Source organism: Hemitrygon akajei, chromosome 12 (assembly GCF_048418815.1).
Source record: "Hemitrygon akajei chromosome 12, sHemAka1.3, whole genome shotgun sequence".
NCBI lineage: Eukaryota > Metazoa > Chordata > Chondrichthyes > Myliobatiformes > Dasyatidae > Hemitrygon > Hemitrygon akajei.
The window spans coordinates 35,759,221-35,784,597 of record NC_133135.1 but is presented as its reverse complement, the minus strand read 5'-3'; the positions used below and the strand labels follow the sequence as shown (position 1 = coordinate 35,784,597).

Here is a 25,377-nt window from a genome sequence, read left to right as displayed (position 1 = left end):
GAAGACAAGATGTTGATGTCACATCGCACATTTTTTAATTGCCATCTCATTGCACACTAACCTCTAAGTGAGAGTCAGCAATGACTTTGAGAAGGTCTAATTTCTGATGCCATCAGTGGAAACATTCTGTAATAATGCATGATGTTATTGGGTGTGTTATTAATGCCATGAAGGCATCATTGGTACTAAGATGAATTGGACACAGAAGTGGCATGAAAAGTTTTCATTGGTTTAACAATGGTTGCTGATAAGATCTATCCCAGATAGAACTGTTTTTGGCTATGATTTGAGCATTAAAATAAGCACAATTGAATCAAATTTCTAGGCTTAGGAAATGTACATGTGGCAGTACCTCAAGTAGTAAGGCCTGTCATTACAAAGATTATATAGAGGCTTCAGTAGCTGCTGATCTTTAGAGAATGTTCTTGGGACAGTCAATAAACCACTTATGACAGTTACTTTTTGTTGTGCAGTACAATATAAGCTATTGAGGTAATATGTTATGATGAATATAACCAAAGAAAATTGCAATCAAAATACATCTTTAGAAAACTGTTTTTCATCGGTAGCTTGTGATAGTAGTATCCCAGTGAAAAGGAAATACTATCCCGGCCATTTGCTGATGACTGTTTGGAAGAAGAACAAAACATTGAAAACAACTCACTTTCTCCCAGCATCTTCACTAAAAAATGCCAGCTTAGGGAGGAAAAATAAATAATTTTTACATCAAAAATCTTATTTCAGTTATGAGGAGTTCAGAGTGTGAGTGTGAGTGTGAGTGTGAGTGTGAGTGTGAGTGTGAGTGAGTGTGTGTGTGTGTGTGTGTGTGTGTGTGTGTGTGTGTGTGTGTGTGTGTGTGTGTGTGTGTGTGTGTGTGTGTGTGTGTACGCATACATACACTTTATCTGTAACAATTATTTAAAATCACCAAAACAAATGGCAATTCAAGGATGCAACATTGAACAGGAAAATTGATATTACTGTTTTTTTCCCTGTTAAAAATTGTGACAGTAAAAACAGTTTCTTCAGAAAGTCTAAAAGTTGCATTTTCCACCGGTGAGCAGTTTCCAATCTGCAAAGGCTTCAACTTTCATTAGTCAGAACAATTTGTTGTCAATTGGTTGCCATCTTAAAGTGGCACACATGCCCCTTTACGGTAGAATATCATATGCATTTATAAAGTAGTTAAAGATATTCTGTGAGCATTACTGTAGGAAATTAATGTACAAATACATGTTTCTATTTCAGCATTGGGTGCTGTAAGAATCCACTTTTATCCTCAATCTTTTTATATCTTTCTTTCCTTTCTGGCTGCAAAGTGCCTTTAAAAACTTATTTTCATTTTCTGTATCTCTCCGTACTCATTAGATCAGAGAGGTAATACAGAAACTGTATAAATATAGGTGATACCTAAAATATGCTGCTCATTTACTCATCTGAGCTTCCATATTCTTCTTATCTCTACCTGATATGTAACACACTCAGTTTCATTGCTAAAGCTAGTGATGCACAACGAATTGGCAGTTGACCTTTAGTAGTTTGAAAGCAGGGAGTTGGTGGTTTGCAGTAGAACGCTGATGCAACATGAAGTTTAACACCAAATGTGCTTGTTAAAGAACGTTGCCCAGACGTGCACAGAAGAAAATTTTGGAGATCGGGTTGATGCCTACGACAGTGAGGGAATAACGAAGTGAATGGGTAGATTTAGCTTACACCAGAGTTTCTATTACCCCTCCCCCCTTTTTTTTTGGTACCTTAGATTGCCTGGCTACCTCAACGAAAATCCATGGGTCCAACTGTGTAAGAAATAGAATCAGGAAAAGGTCATTTGTATCTTTGTGCCTGCTTATTTCTGGTTGCCTCATTATACAAGTGAAGGAGAGCAAGAGGTAACTTGATAGAGGTGTACAAGATGATGGTGTGCATAGATGGAGTGGACAAACAACGACTTTTTCCGAGGGCAGAAATGGCAAGTACAGGGGGCATAATTTTGAGGTAATTGGAGGAAAGTATAGGGGGTCTGAAAGAGGTAAGTTCTTTGCACAGAAAAGAACTTCTGGGTGTGTGGAATGCTAGGGGTGGTTCAGCAGCAGAGCATTTAAGAAACTCTTAGATAGGCAGATAGATGATAGAAAAATGGAGAGTTATGTAGAAGGGAGGGGCTAGATTGATCTTAAAGTAGGTTATAAGGTTGGCACAAAATGCTGAGCAGAAGGGCCTTACTGTACTGTAATCTGTACAGTAAAAGTTTTTCCATTACAGTAAGATCATGGCACAACTTTTACCTTATAAAGGTACTTACCTGCACTAACCTGTGATTCTTTGGTGGCGGACCTAGACGAGTGTGCGTACTAGCGAAATGTTCAGGTGAGGTCAGGTTATGCTGTGGAGGTTAGTTCAATACTTTAACCAGGTAAAGATGATTGGATTTGTATTACTGAATGTGTCTTCTGTTCTCAATCAGTAACAGTGTTTGACATCATAGTAATTCTTTTTTTTCTCCCGCTTTTCTACAAAGGCCTCCTGGTTGGGGATGGAAAGAATTATATGTACTCAGTCTCTGGTTGAGCTTGGATCAGTCATGGTTGGGTTGGGTTATATTAGCAGGAAATATCAGCAGAAAAGCCATAGTTATGTATAAATACATATTAGAACCCCTGCCTTCAGGCGCCGGAGGAAACAGCAGGCATGTATAAAGCAAAAGAGCTTTTAACAACGTAAAGTTTTATGAATTTATTTAGTGATTTGATGATGTAATTTATTTCCTGTATTTACTGTTGTGTTAGTTTTTTTGGATGCCAGTGAGTCTTAGGCATCGTTTGGTTGTATTTTAGCAAAAGCAATTTATTTGGTTGGCGTGATGATTGGTTGCTTCATAGATTTTCAATTTTAAATGATACTGACACACACTTGTTCTTTTTAAAAGAGCTGTTAATTTGCAGATGATACTTTATTTGAATAAACGCAATCTCATGGGTATATATCACATTGAGTGTTGCAACTTGTCAGAGAAGGAGAGACACATTCGTTTTAAATTTGTAGAGGGATTTCGGCTATCTTCTGGGAAGAGATTGACATCGGAAAAGCTCAAATTAATGTTTTGAAATAATCCAATTCAAATGTTGGTCCTAAGGAAAACAGTTTTGATTACTAAGATTGTCAGTGTGCAGGAAATCAGCAGTCACTGCTCATATGACTGAAGTGCACGGATGTTCTAGCATTATTTTGACATCACATGGTAAACAGTTATCTACAAAATGTAGAGATGGCAATGGCATATGATTGTACTTCAGCTTTTTTTGGAACTTTTTTTTTGCAGTGATTTCTCGCAGGATGGTATTAGAGAGCCGGATTTTCACCAGTCTCATTAACCACTTTCAGCTGTGTTGTTTTTGGCCCTACCCAACCAAAATTTGCACTGGCAACAGGAAGACATAAAAATTGGGTATTCTCAAAGGGGCAAAAAATGCTGCTGCTTCAGAATAACTTGTGTATTTTATAACTAAACATAACTTATTGTGACTAATCTGAGGCCAAATACGTAGCAGATTGTTTTGCAGTATGTAGCCACTCCCTGCTGCAAGAGTGGATAGAGCTCGGACAGAAGTATGTTGATGATTGTGTATACGGTAATTTCAATTGATTTCATTTCTGCAAATGTTCCTGTTTGGAGATTCGCCCTTTCTCTTAAATTTTGATTTGCCTTCGCTGATGTAGAGAATCCTTCCATGATGTTGGTCTGTGCAGCCTATATCAGTGACCCCTTTAGTATGTAGGTGTAATCCCAAAAAAATCAACTTCAAGTTCTTGTTAGGATGATAAGATTACAAAGGGCACCAATTGAACGTGATGGAATCTGAGCTCTGATGTGTAGACAATTATTTTTGTAAGACTTGCTTTATCCATTGATGTCAATTAGTAGATCTCAAAAATCGCAGAAACAAATTTGCTTTTGATTTTCAGCAGCAATTACAAAATCAGGAGAAAAATGCATCACAACCTTATTCCAGTGCCTGTGCAGCACGTAATTATGTGATTATCACATATCTATCTGGCACAGATAGCAGGGATCAAAAAAAAGGGGGTAGATGCCATTTGGCGGCAAATTCAGCTGCTGAGCTAAAGTTTAGATACAGCAAAGCACACATGGGTATCACAACCAAATACATCTTTTCTGGTGTGAATGCTAAATTTTCATCTAATTCGTTGAGTAGGAGCTCAGAATATTTTAAAATAACCAACAGGAATTTGAATCGGTTTAATATTGCCACATGTACCACGATGTGGTGAAATGCTTGCTTTGCATATTGTCCCTACAGGTCAGGTCTCTGCATGGTGAACTGAGGTAGAGCAAGGTATGAGGCTGAGCTACGTTCTAGATGTGCTGGGACACTACGCCTGAATTACGGTCTGCAGTTTTGGTCATCGTAGTATAGAAGGAAATGTTTGTATCAAACGGTACAGAGGAGATCCTCAAGAATGTTCTAGGACAGGAGGATTTTAGTTGTAATATTTAAGATTGTTTAACATAATTTTCAGTGTAAAGATTGTTTAACATAATCTCCAGTGTAAAGGAGAGCAAAATAATTGTGGATCTGATGCAGCACAGAATGAACGCAATAATAATAATAACTCTATATATACAGTAAGTGCGTAAGATAGCTTATCTTTTTTTCTCCAGTCTCGATGAAGGGACTCAGCCTGAAACATTGACACCGCTCTTTTCCATAGATGTTACTTGGCCTGCTAGGTTCTTGCAGCATTTGTGTGTGTTGCTTGAATTTCCAGCATGTGCAGATTTTCTCTTGTTTGTTCTCTTGCTTCAGGCACCCCATCTATCTGAGATACAGTACTATATGCCCTTGTTGGTGGGTAGGCTTGTGCTGGTGATGCGTTGGGCAGTTTTGACAGCCTTCCTGTCTGCTGCAGTGCAGTTTCTGTACCGTGCATTTGCTGCGGCATGCTCTCTACTGTGCATCTGTAAAATAATGTGCAAAGTCCAGCTGCCTTCAGCCTCCTCAGAAAGTAGAGGCATTGGTGAGCATTCCTGACTGTAGAATGTGTCTGTGACCATGAGAGGTTGTTCGAGATGTGCACTCCTGGGACTTTAAAAATATTTGCAAGAATTGCTTTTGTTAGATGAGAGGAGTTCAAAGGTTGATTTCATTGAATATTTCAATTATGAGGAGTCTAGATACATTTTGCCTATTTTATTTTTCTCAGCAGAAAGGTCAATAATCATGGATATATGGTTACAATAGTTGAGAGAAAGATTCGAGGGCATACTTTTTTTTCATTCACAGAGTTGTGGTGTTACTCTCTGGAAAAATGGTTAGTGTGCCAAACACAAACTATAGAGTCGTAGAATACAACAGCACAGAAACAGGTCTTTTGGCCCATCTACTTGGTGCTAAACCACTAATCTGCCTGATACCATTGGCCTGCAGCCAGAGAGTAGCCCTCCATACCCCTCCTATCCATGTGCTTATCCAAATTTCTCTTAAGTGTTGAAATTGAACCCACATCCACCACTTCCACTGGCAGCTCATTCCTAAAGAGAAATGATCCTTATTTCTGTTGGCTGAATGGTCTAATTACTTGAATTTCTACGATTTAGTAGTCTGAAAATAATTTAACATCATTTTTTGCCGTTAAACTCTATTGTGGGCTATCCAAAATACTGCTTGTGAAAGTCAAAAATGAGTGAGAATTTCATTTGTGAGACTGTCTGCCCGAGCTTTTTGGAGTTCCCCGTATAAGACCACACTGAAGCTGACATCGTTGCTTTCAGTATGATGCGCCCTATTGATGTTTTGTAAATTCTCACAGTGCTTGGCAAATGGAATACCTAATATGATCTTTGCAGACAGCTCTCAATGAGATATTGCACATGCAGGCAATACTGTTCCAGCTACTGGAGAGGGTTGCTGCTGAAGGAATGGATGCAGGAGGTGTCCTGGAGCAGCTGGTGAAGAACAGTGCCTGAAGGAGGCATGCCCTTTGTAAGTGTGAGCCACAGAGACCCTCCAGGTCGCATCTCATTAGCAACTCTCTCCAGTAGCTGGAACAGTGCATTGTGCATAATCTCATTTAGCATGAGAGTATGGTGACATTTGCAGGCCTCCCTCAACAAATTTGTGGACGTGTTGGTTGTTGACACATTTCGCTGTATGTTTCGGTACACTGTACATAAGACAAAGAAGCTAAAGTTTTTTTTTAGAAAGGAACATCGCTGCAGTAAATTGCTTACAGATATGTATGCATCTTGTTCATAAGACCATAAGATAGAGTAGCCGAATTAGGCCATTTGGCCCATTGAGTCTGCTCTGCCATTCCATCATGTCTGATTTATTATCCCTCTCAACCCCATTCTCCTGCCTTCCCCCCATAATCATTGTTATCCTTACTAATCAAGAACCTGTCAACCTCTGCTTTAAACATATGCAAAAATATAATTCTGCTACATTTTGTAACTCCAGAGGATAATTTTTAAAAAAACACAGGACCCAGGGTACTTGCTTGCTTACTTTTTTTTAAGAATGTGCTCACATATGATGTGGTGGCATATATCATTCATGTACTTACATATAACCCATAATGAATTGTGTAAACAAGCAAAAAAAGTTTCATCAATTTTACAAAGATACTCAAATATTATTGAAATATTAAATATACTAAGCTCCTTCCCGCTTAGTTTATAAACTCCCACTCAATATAGAATGCATCTCAACTCAAATATGTAATTTATTGCTCTCTAGTCGTATGTCACACAGTGTACACAACACTACTACAGGTTGAGTAACCCTTATCCGAAATGCTTAGGGCCAGAAGTGCTTCGGATGTTGGATATTTTCAGATTTTGGAATATATAAAGAGATAGCTTAGGATTGCCATCATTTCCGACTCTGAATTTATGTGCTTCCAATAATCAGTCTTTGATTTGCACTTGTTCATCACATATACTGTATATAGTTAACAGTAAAAATTATTAGATACTATAATAATATGTGCAGGGTAACAGAAGCAGCACAACAGCATCAAGAGAATACCAAAATCAGCTGTTGAACACCAACAAACAACGGCAGGCTTTCAGTCTCCACCTACAATGCCATGTTTTGATTAAAGGGTTGCAGTACACTGTATTTGACTTTTACATTTTTTTTAGGTTTTATGTAAGGTATAAAAACAACCAGCATTGTAGACTTGTTCTGGTGTTAGATTTTCATGATCAGCAGACAATTTAAAAATTTAATGCCGTGCCTTTTCTTAAATTTCTGCAGCCAGCCTGCTGAATATTTGCAATTACCTTCAATTTTCAGTTCGTCATGATAGATCTTTGCTTTTCATGATCAGCATCCTGTTAAGAGGCGTATGTTCATTCCAACACGAGTGAGGTCTTGCTTTTCACTTTATGTAGTGTTTTTCTATTGTTCGATGATCTGTTCATTACGTATCTGAGGTCATTTCTCAGAGCCGTCTGTGGTGCGCAGAGTCACGCACGTCGCCTTGGAACCTTCCCAGCACCTTGTGGAATTTTCCATTTGTGACATCATATCATCACTAAAAAAACAATTCAGATTTTGGAGATTTTCTGGTGTGAAATTTTGGATAAGATATATTCAAACTATACCACATAGACATCCACAACATAGTAAATTTTAAATTGTCCCATTCAGGCCTACAGATTTAATTACATTAGAGGATTTGTTACTCCTGTGGGATAACATCTATCCCTGAGAAACAGGGGTCACTGTGCTTGGCAGGTGAGACTTGTGGCTGTGAAACAATCTGAAGTTCTGGAGCCTCCTCTGTGGTGGTGGTAGGAGTTGACGCTGGGAGAGTTGAAAGTGGTTCTGACAGCTCTCGATACCTTTCTTCTCTAACAGTTGGCTCTACACTCCTCAACTGATCAATGTGTCATCTCCAGATGATGCGAGATACAATCTCCACTGTGTTGGGGAGTGGTCTAGTTCTGTCCATACTTGTTCCAAGTACCCACTTCTGTTCACCTATAGTCCCTTGCTAAGACTGCTTGTCCAGGAGTGAAAAATTGAACCACCTTGTTTGAAGAGCCCTCAGTTTGTCTCAGCTGTTTGTCCTTCTGAGATTGAGTTTGAGGAGATCCAAATATGAATACAAGGGACAACCTAGAACAGTGGAGCTGGTGAGTTGTAGGTTGTGGAGTGTGCTACATTGCAATATGCAACGAGGAAATTGACGAGCTTCTGATTCAGTGTTAGTGTAGTGTGTTCTGCTGCCACTGCACGCTGTGTGCTTTTGACACTGGGCAAACCTTTCCATCAAGTCGTTTGTATCTGGGTGATATGATGCAGATGTAATATGTCTTATTCCATTCACTTTCTGGAGTGACTGAAACTGTCCCAAAACAAACTGTGGTCCTTTGTCACTGACCAAGGCCTTGGGAAGAAGCTTCTCAACATATTCACAGTGAACGTGGCTGTAGGGAAGATTATTGGGAACACTTCTAGCCACTTTGTAGCTGCATCCACTACTACCAAGAAATTTGTACCCATGGATAGTCTGGCACAATTGACATGAATCCTCTGCAAGGGCAATGTAGACCATCCCCAGGATTGGAGAGGAGCTGTTCTTAGTATCTTCTGCACTTGTTGACATCCTGAACAGTACATGACAAGCTGCTCTATCTGTTGATCTATCCCAGGCCATCAGACAAAGCTTTGCGCCAGCTCTTTAATTTTGACCATGCCTAGATGCCTAGGGCATGTACTTCCTCCAAGATTTGGATCTCAGCTTGGATGGTACAACAGCTCTCAATCCCCACCAAAGACAACCCCTGCCAAGGGCAAGTTCATCCTGATGTTGTTGGAAGTGGGGGAACTGGAAATTTGACTAAGTAATGTAATAACAACAACCTCCCACTCAATGTCAATATGACCAAGGAACTGATTGTAATCTTCAGGAGAGGGAAACCAGAGGTCCATGAGCCAGTAATCATTGAAGGATCAGAGGTAGAGAGGGTCAGTAACATTAAATTCCTGGGTATCATTATCTCAGAGGACCTGTCGTAGACCCATCATAAAATGTTATTGCGAAGAAGCATGGCAGCACCTCTACCTTCTCAGGAGTCTGCAGAGATTTGGCATGTCATCAGAAACCTTGGCAACTTCTATGGATGTGTGGTGGAAAGTGTGCTGACTGGCTGCATTACGGCCTGGTATGGGAACACCAATACCTTTGAGCAGAAAATCCAACGAAGTTGGTGGATTGGGCCTAATACATCACGGGTAAAACCCTCCCAACATTGAGCACATCTACGTAAAATGCTGCCGGAGAAAAGCAGCATCTATCATCAAAGATCCCTGCCACCCAGGCCATGCTCTTTTCCCACTGCTGCCATCAGGTAAAAGGTATGACTGCCTCAGGACTCACATCGCCAGGTTCAACAACAGTTACTACCCCTCAACCATCAGGCCCTTGTACAAAAGGGGATATCTGCACTCATCTGAGGACTTTTTATCTTGTTATTTCATGCTTGTTATTTATTGCAATTTATTTATTATCTGTGTTTACAATTTATAAATCCTGTTTACAGTTACTGTTCTATGGATTTCCTATAGAATCTGCAAGTATGCCTGCAGAAATACAATCTCAGGGTTGTATGTGGTGACATGTATGTACTCTGATAGTCAATTTTACTTTGAACTTTGAACCTTCCAGCCATTTTAGGTTGCCATGTAGATCTGAGACAGTGTGGGGTCTTTTCTAGTTTCCCTTGCGATCATCTCTGCCATTATAAGGAGACTTTTGATTTGCTTTAGAGAATGTGTCAAGAGGAATGTCTTCTTTTGTAAATTTTTCAGGTTTTTCCTTTTCCATCGGTAAATGGGACAATCCATCAGCATTTCTATGTGTAGTTTTTTGCATGAATTCAATCTTGTACTTGTGTCCTTGCGAGAAACTGAGTCCATCTCTGCATTCTTGCTGCTGCTGTTAGTGGAATGGCCTTCTGTGGAATGAAGTTGGACACAAGTGGTTGATGTCCTGATGAAAGGTCTTGGGTGAAACATGACTTTTTAACTCTTTTCCATAGATGCTGCTTGGCCTCCTGAGTTTCTCCATCATTTTGTGTGTGTTACAAGTGATTGATGGTTAGTAATGAGGGTAAACTCTCTACCAAACAAGTACTGGTTGAAATGTTTTACACATCAAACCAGACTCAAGGCTTCTCTGTCAATCTGTGCATAATTTTTCTCTGCCATGGTCGGGGAACGTGATGCAAAGGCTCTGGGGTGTTCACTTCCATCACTCATCACATGACTGCGCCTGTACAATAAGGTGAGACGTCACAGGCAAGCTTCGCTAGGTGATGCGGATCATAATGTGTGAGAACAGTATCTGGCGACACCATTTCCTTTACATTTTCTGAAGTCACCTCACACTTGCTACTTCTTCCGGATCTGAAATGATGGGTTCAAATGGTGGAGCACAGTAGCCATGCTTAGCATGAACCTGTAATGGAAGTTGACAAATCCTAAAAAGGACTGCAACTGTGACACATCCTTTGGCCTTGGGATAGCCACCACTGCTTGAATTTTCTCAGCACACTTGTGTAATTCTTGCGCTTTAATGCTGTGACCTCAATAAGTGATGCTTGTTTTAAAGAATTCGTACTTGTCACATCATACTTTGAGCCATAATCTTCTAATCTTTTCAACACTGTCTTGAGATTTTCGAGGTGTTCCTTGTCATCCTGACTGGTAACACTAAGTGCCTGGTCAGGCTTGCAGCAACTGGTCTATAGCTTTGTGCCAGAGTGCAGGTGCAGATGCCACTCCAAACGTAAGCCTAGTATAATGCTAAAGCCCTTTGTGAGAGATTATGGGAAGAAACAGTTTGTTTTTACCACATACAAGCCCGGCGTGGCTTGTTGGTTGTTGTATTTCATTGTTACGAATGTCATTCCCACAGGAGTTATCTTTTCTCTAGAAAAAGTTCTTAGTTGGATATCTGCAGGCTTCAGTTCAATATCTTTGAAATGTCGTTCAAACTCATTTTGTGGAATGACTGAGCCAGTGTCCAATTCCATTTCAACTAAATTGCTGTTCTGGTGTAAGCCATATTGTTTGTCTCTTGTGTGTTTTCACATTGTAAATTTCAAGGCTACTCAGTCCTGTGTCACTCTCATCATTGTCAAATTTTCCATCAACAGCATGCAGATTAATACTCTTTTTGAAAGAGCAACTTTATTTTTTTTATCTTTATCTCTTCCCTGTGCAGTTCATTTATTTTTGTCTGCTGAACGTGCTCTTTGTATCTGTCCTACTTTGTTGCATTTTCTGCAAGTTTCACCTTTAAATCTGCATTTGTCTGGTGTATGTGAGCCCCTGCCACAGCAGTAACAGTATTTGTCCAACCAGCCAGGTTTCTGTATAGACATTGTAATTTTAGTCACACTCACTTTTATTCCCGACTGCAACTCAATTGCATCTGTGGCTCCTGTTTCCATTGATACACCGATTTCCCCTGCTCTTTTAAAAGTGAGTTGTGCTTCAGTTTGGTGCTATTTGTGAATGCTTACTTGTAAGATTCCACAAACAAAACAATCTCGCATTGAATCATTAAGCCCATCATTGAATGCTGACAATACTCCATCAATTTCTTCAAATCAGCCACATGGCTGAAATGGACACCCCTTTCTTTTGATATTGCTAATGAAACCTAAAGTTTTCTCCAATCAATAATGGTCTCGGTTCTAAATGCTTGTGCATTACATTCATGATATCAGCAAAGCTCATTTCAGCTGGTTTGGTTGGATCAGTTAAACATCTAAGTGAGCTGTATGCTTTTCCACCTATTGCACTCAGTAACACTGGCACTCATTTTTCATTGGCTATTTCATTTGCTACAAAATACAGCACAATTTGATCAGTATATATTATCCATTTATCTGCTGTGCAGTCAAACGTGTCTATCTTTCCAATGTAGCCAGACAATTCTGCTTTTTAAATTTATTGTTATTATCACCCAGTACTCACTGTTCATGAACCCATGCCATATTGTTAATTTCATACATTTTCTGCCCTTTTTTTTAACTTGAACAATTTTTTTCCTTCTGAAGAAAGATGTGCTGTGCTTCAGCTGGTAGGTAGTTGTCTTGGGTTTATTTTAAAACTTCCTCATACCACTGTTATGTTTTGTAACTTGAGAAACTAAATAAAAGAAAAATTCAGGAGCTGGGACACTAGTCTACTTATTTTTTTTGTGAGAAGCTCACAAATGATGTAGTGGTGTTATATATCATGCCATTCACATATTTTTACATATAACCCATAATGAATTAATTAACTAAACAAAGAATGTTTCATCAAACAATATATTTACAATATTACTGAAATATTAATGCACTACTCTAAGCATCCTGCACATAGCATGGAGTAAAATGTAAAGTGGTCTCTTTTTATATCACCTGAAAATGACTCATTTCACTTTAGTTCAACACAAAATAAATGGTTAGTTGAATAAGAATGAAAGTACATTACAAAGAGGAAAAAAAATCTGGTCTAGAAATTTCAACATGAAAATTAATTTCAGGAATTGATTAATAATCTTGTCTAAAAATGTGACAGCAAGATTTGATGTGATAATGGGGGAAGCAGAAGTATAGAGTGAACAAAATGGTAACTTGTCCTTTTGTATTGCTAATATCTTCTCAACTGAAAGTCAACCATTATTCGCAAGTTACTGTCTCAATATTCTTCTTCACATTGTACATGACATTTAGTAGCCAGCCAGTGTTTCCTGTTCTATACCATTTATTTGTTCACAGGACTTGGAAGTCACCAGCATAAGTGATTGCTGATTTAATGCCTATCCCTAATTTCTTCTTTACCAGATGGGGTTTGTCGGCCATTTAAGATGCCGATTAAGAGTCAATTAAATAGCAGCAACATTGTACCAGTTTTTAATACTACATGTTCAATGCTTAAAGCAATACCTGAAGCTAATAATTTCCAAATATTAGACAAAGAATGGTGGCAGATATAATCTTAAATTTCCTGCTGGATGAATAAGTCTAATGCTGATAGATCACAAAAGCTGTCAAAAGCATACTAGTCAATCATAATGAAAAGGTTAATTTTGCAGTTACTTTTTTGTCAGTATGTAAGATTTGTGGAATGATAAAGATGGATGAAGTATCCTAAAAAATGCATGGATTTTTATCTGGTAGTTTTTGCCACCTTGGGTAGCACATTCAAAGTGTTCTTGTCTAAAGTCTACTTTTTGATTCCTTGATTTCCACACCAACTCCCAATGACCATGGATTCAATAGGGGGAAAAATAGATTCTAAATCTCATCTCGTGATCTTAGCAAATTGAAGTGGTATTCCTTGTTAAATTGGCATTTTGGGGAGTGGGAAAAGACAACTGGATATCTTAATTTCATCTCAAGATATAATGAAAGGACACCTACATTGGTAAGAAGCAAGTATTGGATAGGTCAGCTAATTTTTAATTATAATAGCAATTCTATAAGTGGATTTATTTGGATCAAGGAGTGAGGCAATCTCATACTTTAATAAGCAGGAATGCACTTACTGTTCAGTAGCTTGCTCTAGAATGAGATCCATATGCTCTCAGTCTTAAATATCTGCAGGTCCTTGGAAGTACCAGAATATCAGATCGGTTAATTTGGAGGTGAATACCAGTTACAGTGCATGCTTCAAAAACCATTCACTTTAGTATGGTTAAATTCAAAGAAAGTGTCTTGGAGCTTCACTGTGACATTTGAGATTGTGTAGTGAATTCTTATTGAGTATTGCTAAAAGAAGTATTGTGCATATTCTTATTATAAGTGTAAGATCACAGTTGGAATCTATAGTATTTCAGCCACATTCATTGCTTCCAGGGTTGGGATGATTAAACCATAACAATTGGTTAGTAGTTCAGTATTAGAATCAGTTGAAGGACCATGATAGGTGTATTTATCTTAACAGGGGAGTCACTGAGATGTTGAATTAGTTCATTTCTGTTGGTAATGCCCAAACTCTAAGGATAGCCTTCTGCTTCAAGTTAACCTTCCGAAAGATGTACCCCGCCATCTTGTTCTTTGGACTGATCATCTCCGGCTTGCATTGTCGACATCAAATGACCTGAGTTCCTGAGCTAGGATGTGAAATAGAATTCAGATCTGTTGGGACTATCCATCAAAGTCCTGATATTCCGAATCCCAGACTTCATATGTGGAGTGGAATTTGTCTGTGAGGATAGTCATAGCATATCAGCTAAATTTGGGTTTCATAGAGTGAGTCCTAACTCCAGGGACAAGGGTATCCAAGATAACTAGTGCATGGACATTAACTTACTCACATGGTTGGACATCTGTATAGACCCCTGCGTATGTATACACACACCCTGACAATCACACTTTCCCAGTTTTCTCTTTGCATTCTGTGAGCCTCTGCTTACCTCATGGTCTCCCCCACACTTGATCCTGAACTGCCCCAGAATCTTTTCCATTTAAATGTGTCCACTGCTTCCACCTCCCAGGAAATCCCTATTTTCAGGAAAGGAGAGTTGTCCCTGCTGCTTGCCATAGGGGAGAAGTCATCCCCAGGGTCCCCACAAATATATCTGACCAGTGATTGAATAGCTGTTTCCAGAATTGGAGTGCGGTTTCACTCGTCTAGCAGCACAATGGACATGATCTTCACCCTCCCAGAGAGATGGATGCAGCAATATCAACCGCTATTCATGGTCTCTGTTTTTGCATTCACTTCCGTCCTTGACTCTGTTGATCAAGAAGGACTGAGCAGATTCTTAAATTTGATTGCCTGTGAGTATTAATTTTTCCCTTGTATCTCCTTCATAGTGACAGTGCAAGTTGTGATCTTAGCCAATCTTAGTGATCTGAGAACAGCAGACACAAGTTCAGACCAGACTTGTGCCCCTCAATGTTGTAACATTTAACACTTCTCAGTCTTTCTCATTACAATGCTGTATGTCACTTCCAACAAACTTCCTGCTGGAGTGGTAATAAAGTATGAATGAGAGACTACTCGATCTATTTACTGAGTATCACCTTCGCTCCAGCGCCAGTGTCTCCCCGAGTTCAATCATCAAGACGCAGCAGGCAGACAACAGTAATATATGCAAATGCAAAAGAAGCAAAGGTAATATTTCAGGTCGAAGTAGGGACAATGACATTTACACCGTTTCTCTCCAGTGATGTTGCTGACTTGCTGAACGTTTCAATAATTTTCTATAATTCAGGATTACAGCATTCACAGATCTTGATTGTCAGTAAAGCTGTGTAATATCCCCTACTCTTTGGCATTTGCAGATTACAGCATTGTATCTTGTATTTGAGTTGTCCTTTCTTGTAAAAATGAAACCTGTCGGTACCTGATCCAACCTCCATATAAATAATATAACTATTTTTCCATTTTGAAGTAGCCAGTCAAGGCATTCTATTGTATTATATTAAAGCTCCCTTCTTTGGTTAACCAGGAATGAGTAATTAATTATCTCAGACATGCCCTTTGACTCAAATTGGAAGTTTGGTGAAACTAAGTTTGCCTGCTGCAATAACAAAATGTAACGTATTGTTTTATTTATGTGACATAGTAATGTGCACGTGAAATTGTTTTCTGGTGAATTGCCTCAACAGCTTTCTGTGGGTGGTGTGCTAGCGTTACATTTATCGGGATTCAATTCCTGCTGCTGACTGACCGTTTGTACTTTCTCCCCATGACTGCGTGGTTTCCTCCAGGTGCTCTGGTTTCCTCCCACGTTCCAAAGATGCATGGTTAGGCTTACTGAGTTGTGGGCATGCTATGTTGGTGCTAGAGGCAAGGCAGCTCTTGAGGGCTGCCCCCAGCATATCCTCGGACTGTGCTGGTTGTTGACACACAACGCATTTCACTGTACGTTGCGGTATACTTGCGACAAATAAGGCTAATGTAATCTTGTATTTCGCGGTGGTGAGATTAATGTTGAAATTCACCAGAAAAATTTTAAAATCTTGCTAAAGTCCTCATAAATTATTGTAATTATTACCATTAGCTTTATCACATTCTGTTGTTAACATATAGGACCAGATCTTTCACTAAGTTCATTGGTTTCCTGTCCCCTAGTCTATGCTGTTTCTTCTATTGGTAATCAGGTTTCTACCTTCTGCTGGGAACCCTAATCCGGCAATCAGAGTGAGGCCTGAGCCAGCACGGGTTTCTTCCCAATGCTTGTGCCTGTTTGTGTTGAGGGCTAGTGGTGTCACAGTGGCATAGCATGTAAAATGTCTGCCTCACTGTTCCGGTAACACGGCTTTAATCCTGACCTCCAGTGTTGTCTGTGTAGAGTTTGCACATTCTTCTGTGACCATGTGGGTCTCTTCCAGGTACTTCAGTGTCTTCCCCACATCCGTAAGGTTTAGGTGAGTGAAGAATCTGTGTGAGGCAGTGGGAATGCAGGGAGAATTAAATGGAATTAGTAAACATAGATGCTTGATGGCTGACATTGATTCAGAGAGCCAAAGAGCTTGATTCCACCACGATGACGCCTCCCCCAAACATCTGTGGTCAAATCATTTTACGCAGGACTTGTCAAAAATGAGAAATAATTTTAAAATGTGAATTACTTGGAAAGAAAGAGCAAAAAGAGTACACACACACACACACACACACACACACACACACACACACACACACACACACACACACACACACACACACACACACACACACACACACACAAACTTATTACATTAAAGCTAGTTTAGTTAAATGAAGTAAAAGTCTTTGTTCACCTTTCTCCCAGCAGCCAATTTTTCACATTGATTTGAATGGGATCAGTGTAATTGTACCAGGTTAATCTGCACATGTTCAGTGAGTGGAGTTGGGAGATCTGTCAAAATTCATCATGTCCTTTTGATTCCATGAGAAGACCGACTCGGTAAGGCCTAAGCTCGTGTTGTACCCTCCAACGGGAAACTGCTTGTTATGGGCATATCTGCCTATGGGGACAACAGATCTCTCAGCATAAGCTTTGCTCTGTTGGGTGCAAGTAGACTGTGAGGTTCTCAGGTTCATAAGGTTCTCTGTATCGATAGCAGAAAGAAAATCTCTGCATGTAGCAAAATGATGGTCTGTTCTGAGAAGTGGATGAAGATTTGGAAATACAGCAGGATTAGGGAGTAGGAATTGTGTCTGGTTGCACCAATGTAGTGGGCATGAAACATCTAGAGGTCCTCATACAAAATGCTGGAGGAGTTCAGAAGGTCAGGCAGCATCTATGGAGAGCAATGAACTGTAAACTCTTCAGGACATGTCACTTTGGATGTGACACTCTGTATTTCCAGCATCCGCAGCATCTCTTTTTCTACGTACAGATCCTCAGTTTTATGGATTCAACATATTGAGAGCCTGAAATTGCCAACGATCATCTGATACTAGATTGAGTTCAATTTCCTTTTTCAGATGCACATGGGAAAGAACTAAAATAAATTTAAGTGTCTTATGTATGTAAAAGAGGAGCAGCTTTGGGCCCTATTACCGAAATTGGTATGTCTTAAATATATAGCTTCTCAGGAGGCAGGAAGGAATAGTTCTAAGCCTTTCATAACACAATTGCTGACTGGTATTCTCTGCCATCTCCACCCACGGTTTCTTTGTTTGACCCCACACCAACAATTCCCCAGTTTATCAAGGCCCAGTTGTCCATGATCTTCCTGCTTTGGTTGGGCCACACCACTTCTTCATGGCCCATGTAGGAAAACTGAGCATCGCTGTTACTATACCAAAGGAGTCTTAGTTTATTTTCCTGAAATGCCTATGTCATTAACAGTAGAATGTCTGTACTCATTTTGTTTTTCATTTAGTTGTTCTTTGCAAATTGCACAGTGAAGAGCAAGTGGAAGTTGAAATGTGGAATAGGGAAGATGGAGTTTGAGATCCAGAATCTGAACAGGAAAGCCCATCTGAATTCCCTTGGCAAGATGTCTTGTAAGAGTGCAATGGCCAAAAATTGATGACACAGCTTCATAGCTTGAAAGACAAAGATAGATGGTGATTGCAAGTACAGTAAATTAAACTTGCTTGGCAATTATGCTCCTGTAAAAGAGGCCAATACATACCACAAGTCTATTTTGAAGAAAGGAACTGGAAAGATGTAGAAGAAGGCTGTCAACTGTCTTGTCAGTTAATCCTTAAAATAAAACTTAATTAAACCGAGGGGAATTAAGTCCAACTTTTCAGTTAGGGCAGCTAAAGTAAAGAGCTGGACATTAAGATAAATAGCAACTCAGCACATTCATTAAAACTCGTTCATAAAACATGAGTCCCAGGTGGATAACAAAACAAGTTGAAGACTGTTGAGACACAGTTGTGTGGTGGGGAATGAGCAATGGCACTGCACAGTATTGTCATTGGGAGTTAGTTCAAGAGAGACTCTTTTGAATATTGGCTCTGATGTTAATCAATATATTTTTCTCTCCCTGGCAGGATTTCATCTGAGCGGAACTGTGACTGAACCAGGCACCCAGTCAGAGCCTGAAATGATCTACAGAGTGGCCATCAGTTTTGACCGCTGCAAGATCACCTCCGTAACGTGTGGCTGTGGCAACAAAGACATTTTTTACTGCGCCCATGTAGTGGCACTTTCGCTGTACAGAATACGAAAGGCCGATCATGTCAAACTGCGTCTTCCCATCTCTGAGACACTTTTCCAAATGAACAGAGACCAGCTTCAGAAATTTATACAGTATTTAATCACAGCTCACCACACAGAAGTACTTCCCACAGCACAGAAATTGGCTGATGAAATCCTATCATCCAATTCGGAGATCAACCAAGTACATGGTAACTATTGTAAGGGTCCTTTCCCCTCCCCCATTAATGGATGTCATTATATTGTGATGTGTTGATATGGCCATTTAGTGCCTTGGGCAGGGCACAGGCATAATCAGAATTCTATTCTCAGTACAATGGTCGCGTCTAAGTGCAATTGCTGTTGTATACAATGCCTATGCAAGCATAATGAAAATGAAAAGAATTGATTTGAATTTCGAAAGAAGGAAAAGATATTTTTCAAAGTACATTTCTGTTAAATTTACATCTCGTGTACTGTCCAATTCACTTTCAAGAAAGCATTACTTCATTATTCCCAGTTATAAAATGATTTGAATTGTTGCAATTTGATAATTCTTGTTGCCCTTAATGAAAAGTACAGTCAGAGCACAGTGTGTTTTAGTTTGTAAGGTTCCGCTCCTGTCCAAAGCAATAATTCCTTTATGAGATACAGTTCCAGAAGCATTTGTCCCTTCTGTAGATATCAGGTGATTTGACACCAGTGATCTTGTGGTGTTAGTTGGGATTTGAGTGTGACTAGGAGGAAGCCGATGAAATCTATAATTATACCAAAGTTAGTTTTCTATAGAATGCAAAATGCACTCAGTAGCAATGGTTCCTATATGATAAAACATGGCTGCAGCTTGGATCTTGGCCAGCAGAGTCCAATATTTATGTAATTGTTTAATATGGGCAATCAATGTTCCCTCTAATTTGTAATGACCAGTGTGCACAAAAATCTTGTGCTGTGCAATTTTTTGCCCAATTTTTTGACGACATGTGCACATTGAAATTTTAAGTGGAAGTAGACCTCAATAAAAACAGTATAAATAAACCAGTTCTAAAATCTGAAGACCAATCATCGCAAACTCCACATTGTCAATTCAATCTGCATCAGAAACCAGAAAAGGAAATGTGATTGTATATGATTGTGAAATAAACTTAGCATGTCAACGAGCTAGAGGGTGAGAACCTTCTGTACCCAGTTTAAATTCCTTCGTGCAGTAGTAGCAAAAGATGTGTGTACATGTGTACGTCTCAGAGGGAATATTGTGTGCAATTTTGAAAGCGCAAGACAGTGGCAGGCTTGCAGTTTAAGGCAAGAATCTATTGTAAGCCTTTTTCATTTAAATCCTTCTTAATAAGATGGAATGGGTTCAAAAATCAAAGTTGAATTAATCTGCCTTATTTAGTGTTTTAAGTTGATAGAATTTTCCCCATATTTATATGGCAATGCATTATAAAATTTTGTTTGTTCTAATAGCATGGTCTGGTACATACAGCTTTAATAAAAATGATGAAATATTAATATAGTGGCAACAATTTCCTCTTCTCATAATGTCAGGGAGTTGCATGTCTGAAAAGAAATATAGCTTTGCAGAACTGAACGTATGAAGGAGTTAATTTGACAAGTCTTGCATGCTTAGAGATGGTCTGAATAAGCTGTTCAATGCCATGGATTTGTGGTTGAGGTTGTTTCAAAGCTATTTCACTCCAGACCTTTACAATCACTGTAAAGATGAACCTCAGACTCTGTGAAAGAGCGCCTACTGTCATTTGCATTCTTACTACCTGCAGGCTTAATTTGTGTGTTGGGTAGATATTTGAGCTTTTTAAATAATTTAACAATGTAAAAATACTCAAAGCTGAAGGACAACCAATTTTAGGAAAATAATAAGTAGAAACATAATAAATGGAGTGGGATTTAGTATCCTTCTTAAAAGCAAGTTATTGTGCACAGGTAGAGCCTCCATGAAATATTGTCTGAACCTGTTAGTCAGATTGTCACCTTGTAACACTCTCCTGTTCAATAATAACCTCCATGTCATTTATTCTGACAAGTGAAATTTTTGATCTTCTGGTATCAGCTTTAAAACCTAAAATGAAGACCTCCCAATTCTAATTTGCCAAACTAAACACTTGTATACTGACACAGAATGTTAGCTTGTTAGCACTTTACCCATACAATCAGGGAAAATTCCTGACGAAGGGTCTCGGCCCGAAACGTCGACAGTGCTTCTCCCTATAGATGCTGCCTGGCCTGCTGTGTTCCACCAGCATTTTGGTGTGTGTTGATGTTTTCAGGGAAAATTATGTTGGTTTTAATGTTTTTCCAATAGGCTAAACACTTCCAGCTCTATGTACAAAGTTCAGTGAGATTTGTAAATTTGTTTCCGATTTATTTCAGCTCTTTTAGTCAGGTTTTGTCATGCTGTAATATTCTGTGGTGAGCGCTGAGCTGTTGTAAGAAGGTGATCTCTGATTTCCGCAGCACAACTGTATCCTACTGTTGGCTTTTACTATTCTCGATGCCCATCTACTGCGGATAAATGTATTTCATGAGAATATGTTGGATATGGTGGGGGTGGGTGCTGATAGTGTTAGATGACACTGTAGCTAATAAAGAGGTGATCATATTAGATTGTGCTGTGTAGCTTAATATATTTGTCATTATAAGTGTCAAAAATCATTAGCATATCTGTAGGAGTAGCTGATGATTTTTGACATCCTGCATACTAGTCCCGGATATCATGTAGGCGAAGGGAACCAGAGGAAGGTGCTAAAGTCTGTGATGAGAATCGTCTGTTTCATAAGTGTTCAATTTTACGGAGTGATTTTATATTTGTAAAGGTGAGGATATTGAAATAAGGAAGTGTGTTATCAATTCTGCACCTCGAGTCAAGGCTGAACACGGATATCTGAGGCCTGTGTCCAGCATTTTTCATTATCTTATCAATTATGTCTGTATGACTTCAGAAATTTATCCTTTCTGTACTGGGTGACATTTTGCTTCCAAGTAATATCCATCCATTTGAATGTAACAAGCCTATTTGTGATTTAGAACTATGCTGAGAAGAATACTATATCAAAATTCATATCTTGTGTCAAAGGTGGAAAACTGTTTGATTTGGGACCTAATTCAAATAACAAAGGTTTAACTTGTGGCACATTGTTGCACATAATTTACTGGTTTTCTGATTTTTCAGAACAAACCTCATTGGATAGTTTTGTATGCAATCCAATCAGGTTAAAAAAAATGATCCTCCCTATCATATCAAGAACATTGTCCTGATTTCATTCTGAACATCCCTCATCCCCTAATTATAATGCCTTTTCCATTGTTATTCTGCAGTTCCTTTGCTGAATATTGCAACTTTAAAACAGTCATAATGCAATGCCCGTACTGCAGTCAGGGGAGTGAGATAAGGGCAATGATTACTGTTCAGAGTGGCAAAACTGACACTGTGTCAGTGTAAAGTTCTTGCATCTTGCCTAAGTGTGAAGGTGTCCAGTTTTTTAAATAAATATCAGTCATTCCACGTGTGAAAATATTTCACAAAAGGACTGAATGATTTGTTCTTTTCTCAGAAGAACTTGCTTGTAGTTAGCTAGTTCTGAATAAGTTGAAGTAATGGCATAAATGTTTTACATTCACCTGTGGTTACAATTAATACTGAGAGCTAGTAATCAATGTGAGAAAAGTATGTACTGTATTCACTGGTTGTTACATATTTTAAACAAATAACTCTTCATGGAATGCAAGGTACATTCTCATTTCTAAAGCGTACTTGAATGTATTTTTAATTGTATATTTTTTACTTGACGCAGTAACTTGCCTCAGTGGTATAGTTCACAGTTGAAAGTTTCACACCTTTGAAACTATGCAGCAACATAGTTCTCATGCATTGCATGTCGTTCACCTCCCAGCCTTTAAATCTATAGATTTTTTAATTTGTGCACATAAATGGTGGTGCTTAAAATTAATAATATAAATCTATTTGTTCATGAATCATAGCAAAGTTTGTATTTCTACATTTGGAATCTGTGGCTGTAAAATCACAGTAATCCTTTGTTTTCCCCACTTAAGTCAATCTTAAAAAGAACCCAAAAAGCCATACTTCCATGATTCAAAAATCTAGACTCAGCCCAAAAAATGTTTTTTTCCCAAATAGAGTTGTTAGGAATAAATAGCTTGTACATATTATTTGTATTTTAGCAATTAAGTAGATACAGTGCAAAGCACCTGTAGATATTCTAACATAATATGCTGCAATGAGGAAAAAAATGGCTTTTCTTTTCATTTTCACCTCAACATTTACCTTATAGATAATGGAAAATACTGGAGGTAGACAACGTGACCATTTGTACGTAGCTGTGCCAGTGACACCTTTTAGTAATTGAGAATCTACCACTTAACACATATGATGTGCATTCAGCTGCAAACAAATCTCCTGTCTGCGGGCCTGGGGACTGCCCATTAGTGTTTCAGAAGTAAAATTGAGGGCAAGTAATTATTTACAAAAACGGGAAGCTGCTGGGGACATTGAATTATTAATCCTCTGCCTGCATTCGCTCCAGGAAATTCCTAAGCCCAAGACAACAGCTGAGTATGAAGCAGCATTAAACGTAAACTCCAGGGTCAATTTTTAACCTTGAGTGGGGTGGGGTTAATGACAGGGATCGAAGAAGGGAAGCCACAACAATCCTTATTTTCCAATTCAATCCCAGTACCTCACCCTAATGCTCACCTCTCAAAGGAAGACAAAGGCTTGCCTGTCTTCAAATCTGCTTCCCCTCGACTGAGATTCTAAATAGCCTTGCTGTTCAAGCTCCAGTTATAACTCTGGGCATTATTTGCATCAATTGTCAAGGCACACACACCTTAGTATCCTTACTGATTTAAAATTGAAAATGGTTAGGATTTGAACAGCTTTTAGCTGCTTAACACCCCACATTTCTACCAGGCTAAAGGGGTTAGATAGAACCTCTGTGTTGCTGAAATAACCTCTTGATTCTAAAGAGCCCCAGGAATTATTTCAATAGAACTTTCTGTCCCGTTCATATCACCTGCTATGTTACTGAAACCATGGATTTCACCAAATAATTAATCTCCACAGGATCTACAAAACATTTGATAATATAAAATGACGAAAAGAATTGCAACATGCGGCCATTAGTCCCCTTTATTCTGTTAGTGTAAGCTTCACATTTGGTGCTCTCTACTGCCGTTTTCATCTCTTGACCTGTAACATTCTGTGCAGTTCTAGTTTTATCAACTTCCTTGTGGCTGATGTGATGCTGTGATGTCTGACTGTATATTCTCGTGTTCTTACATAATATGCAAACCATTACATACTATGTGTGAAAACATAGAGATAAATATTCAAATTGGGCTCCATGTTATTGATTTGTTGTAGAAATTGTTTTTATTATTTGCCTGTTAAAGTCCATTTTAGTGCAAGGTGATCGAAGTGGTTCATAGTGCAGAACATAGATAGATAGATAGTTTATTGCTCCCAAGGAAATTGCAGTGTCACAGTAGCATTACAAGTGCACAGATATAAATATTGGAAGAGAAATAGAAAGAATAAAAAATAAGTTGCCACAAATGGTCTAACAGGAGGAGGCCATCACTTACCTGACTACAGGTTGACTCATTATAGAGCCTAATGGCTGAGGGTAAGAGTGAGCTCATAGCGCTCTTTGGAGTACTGCAGTTGTCTTAGTCTATTACTAAAAGTGCTTCTCTGTTAAGCCAAGGTGGCATGCAGAGGGTGAGAAACATTGTCCAGAATTGCCAGGATTTTCCATAGAGTCCTTTGTTCTACCACAGCCTCCAGTGTGTCCAGTTTGACTGCTATAACAGAGCCATCCTTTCTAATCAGTTTATTGAGCCTGTTGGTATCACCCGTGTTTTTGCCGTTGCTCCAGTACACCACCGCATGGAAGATAGTACTGGTGCCAACAAACTGGTAGAACATGTGAAAGAGAGACATGCATACTCCAAAGGACCTGTCTCCTCAGGAAGTAGAAGTGACACTGGCCCTTGTACACAGCCTCTGTGTTGGTGCTCCACTCAAGTCTGTCATCCAGATGCATCCCCAGATAGTTGTAGGTCCTCAGCAAATCCACATCCTCGCCATCAATAGTAATAGGGAACAGTGTAGGCTTAGTCTTCGTAAAGACCATCACCATCTCCTTTGCCTTACCAATGTTGAAGAGAAAGAGTAATCATGTGGAAAGGCAATGACAGTAAGCTTGCACCAGAAAACACAATTTTGTGAGGATCTTACAGTTACCTATATGGTTAGCTTTCCAATAAGATTAAGCAACACACCAGTGTGTTACAGGAGTGAGATGTACCAACCAGTGGAGTGGTGTCGCAGCAACAACTTTGCACTCAATATCAGTAAGACGAAAGAGCTGATTATGGACTTCAGGAAGGGTAAGACAAAGGAACACATACCAATCCTCATAGAGGGATCAGAAGTGGAGAGAGTGAGCAGTTTTGAGTTCCTGTGTGTCAAGATCTCTGAGGATCTAACCTGGTCCCAACATATCGATGCAGCTATAAAGAAAGCAAGACAACAACTATACTTCATTAGGAGTATGAAGAGATTTGGTATGTCGGCAAAAACATTCAAAAACTTTTATAGATGTACCGTGGAGAGGATTCTGACAGGCTGCATCACTGTCTGGTATGGAGGGGCTACTACACACAATGGAAAGAGGCTTCAGAGGGTTGGAAATTTAGTCGGCTTAATCTTGGGTACTA

The 25,377-nt window shown here is 39.1% G+C and overlaps 1 protein-coding gene across 3 annotated transcripts in view; it reads left to right on the top strand.

The window, feature by feature from the left end:
• Window positions 1-25,377, top strand: part of zswim5 (zinc finger, SWIM-type containing 5) — a 239,091-nt gene that overhangs the window by 122,431 nt on the left and 91,283 nt on the right. Inside the window, exon 2 of one of the 3 annotated variants that reach the window (XM_073062898.1) lies at window positions 18,477-18,833. The exons of 1 other annotated variant lie outside the window; for it this stretch is intronic. In XM_073062898.1, coding sequence (XP_072918999.1) covers window positions 18,477-18,833 — 357 coding nt within the window. Of the gene's footprint in view, window positions 1-18,476; window positions 18,843-25,377 lie in introns of all 3 variants that reach the window. One more of the 3 variants, XM_073062897.1, reaches the window with a different exon arrangement.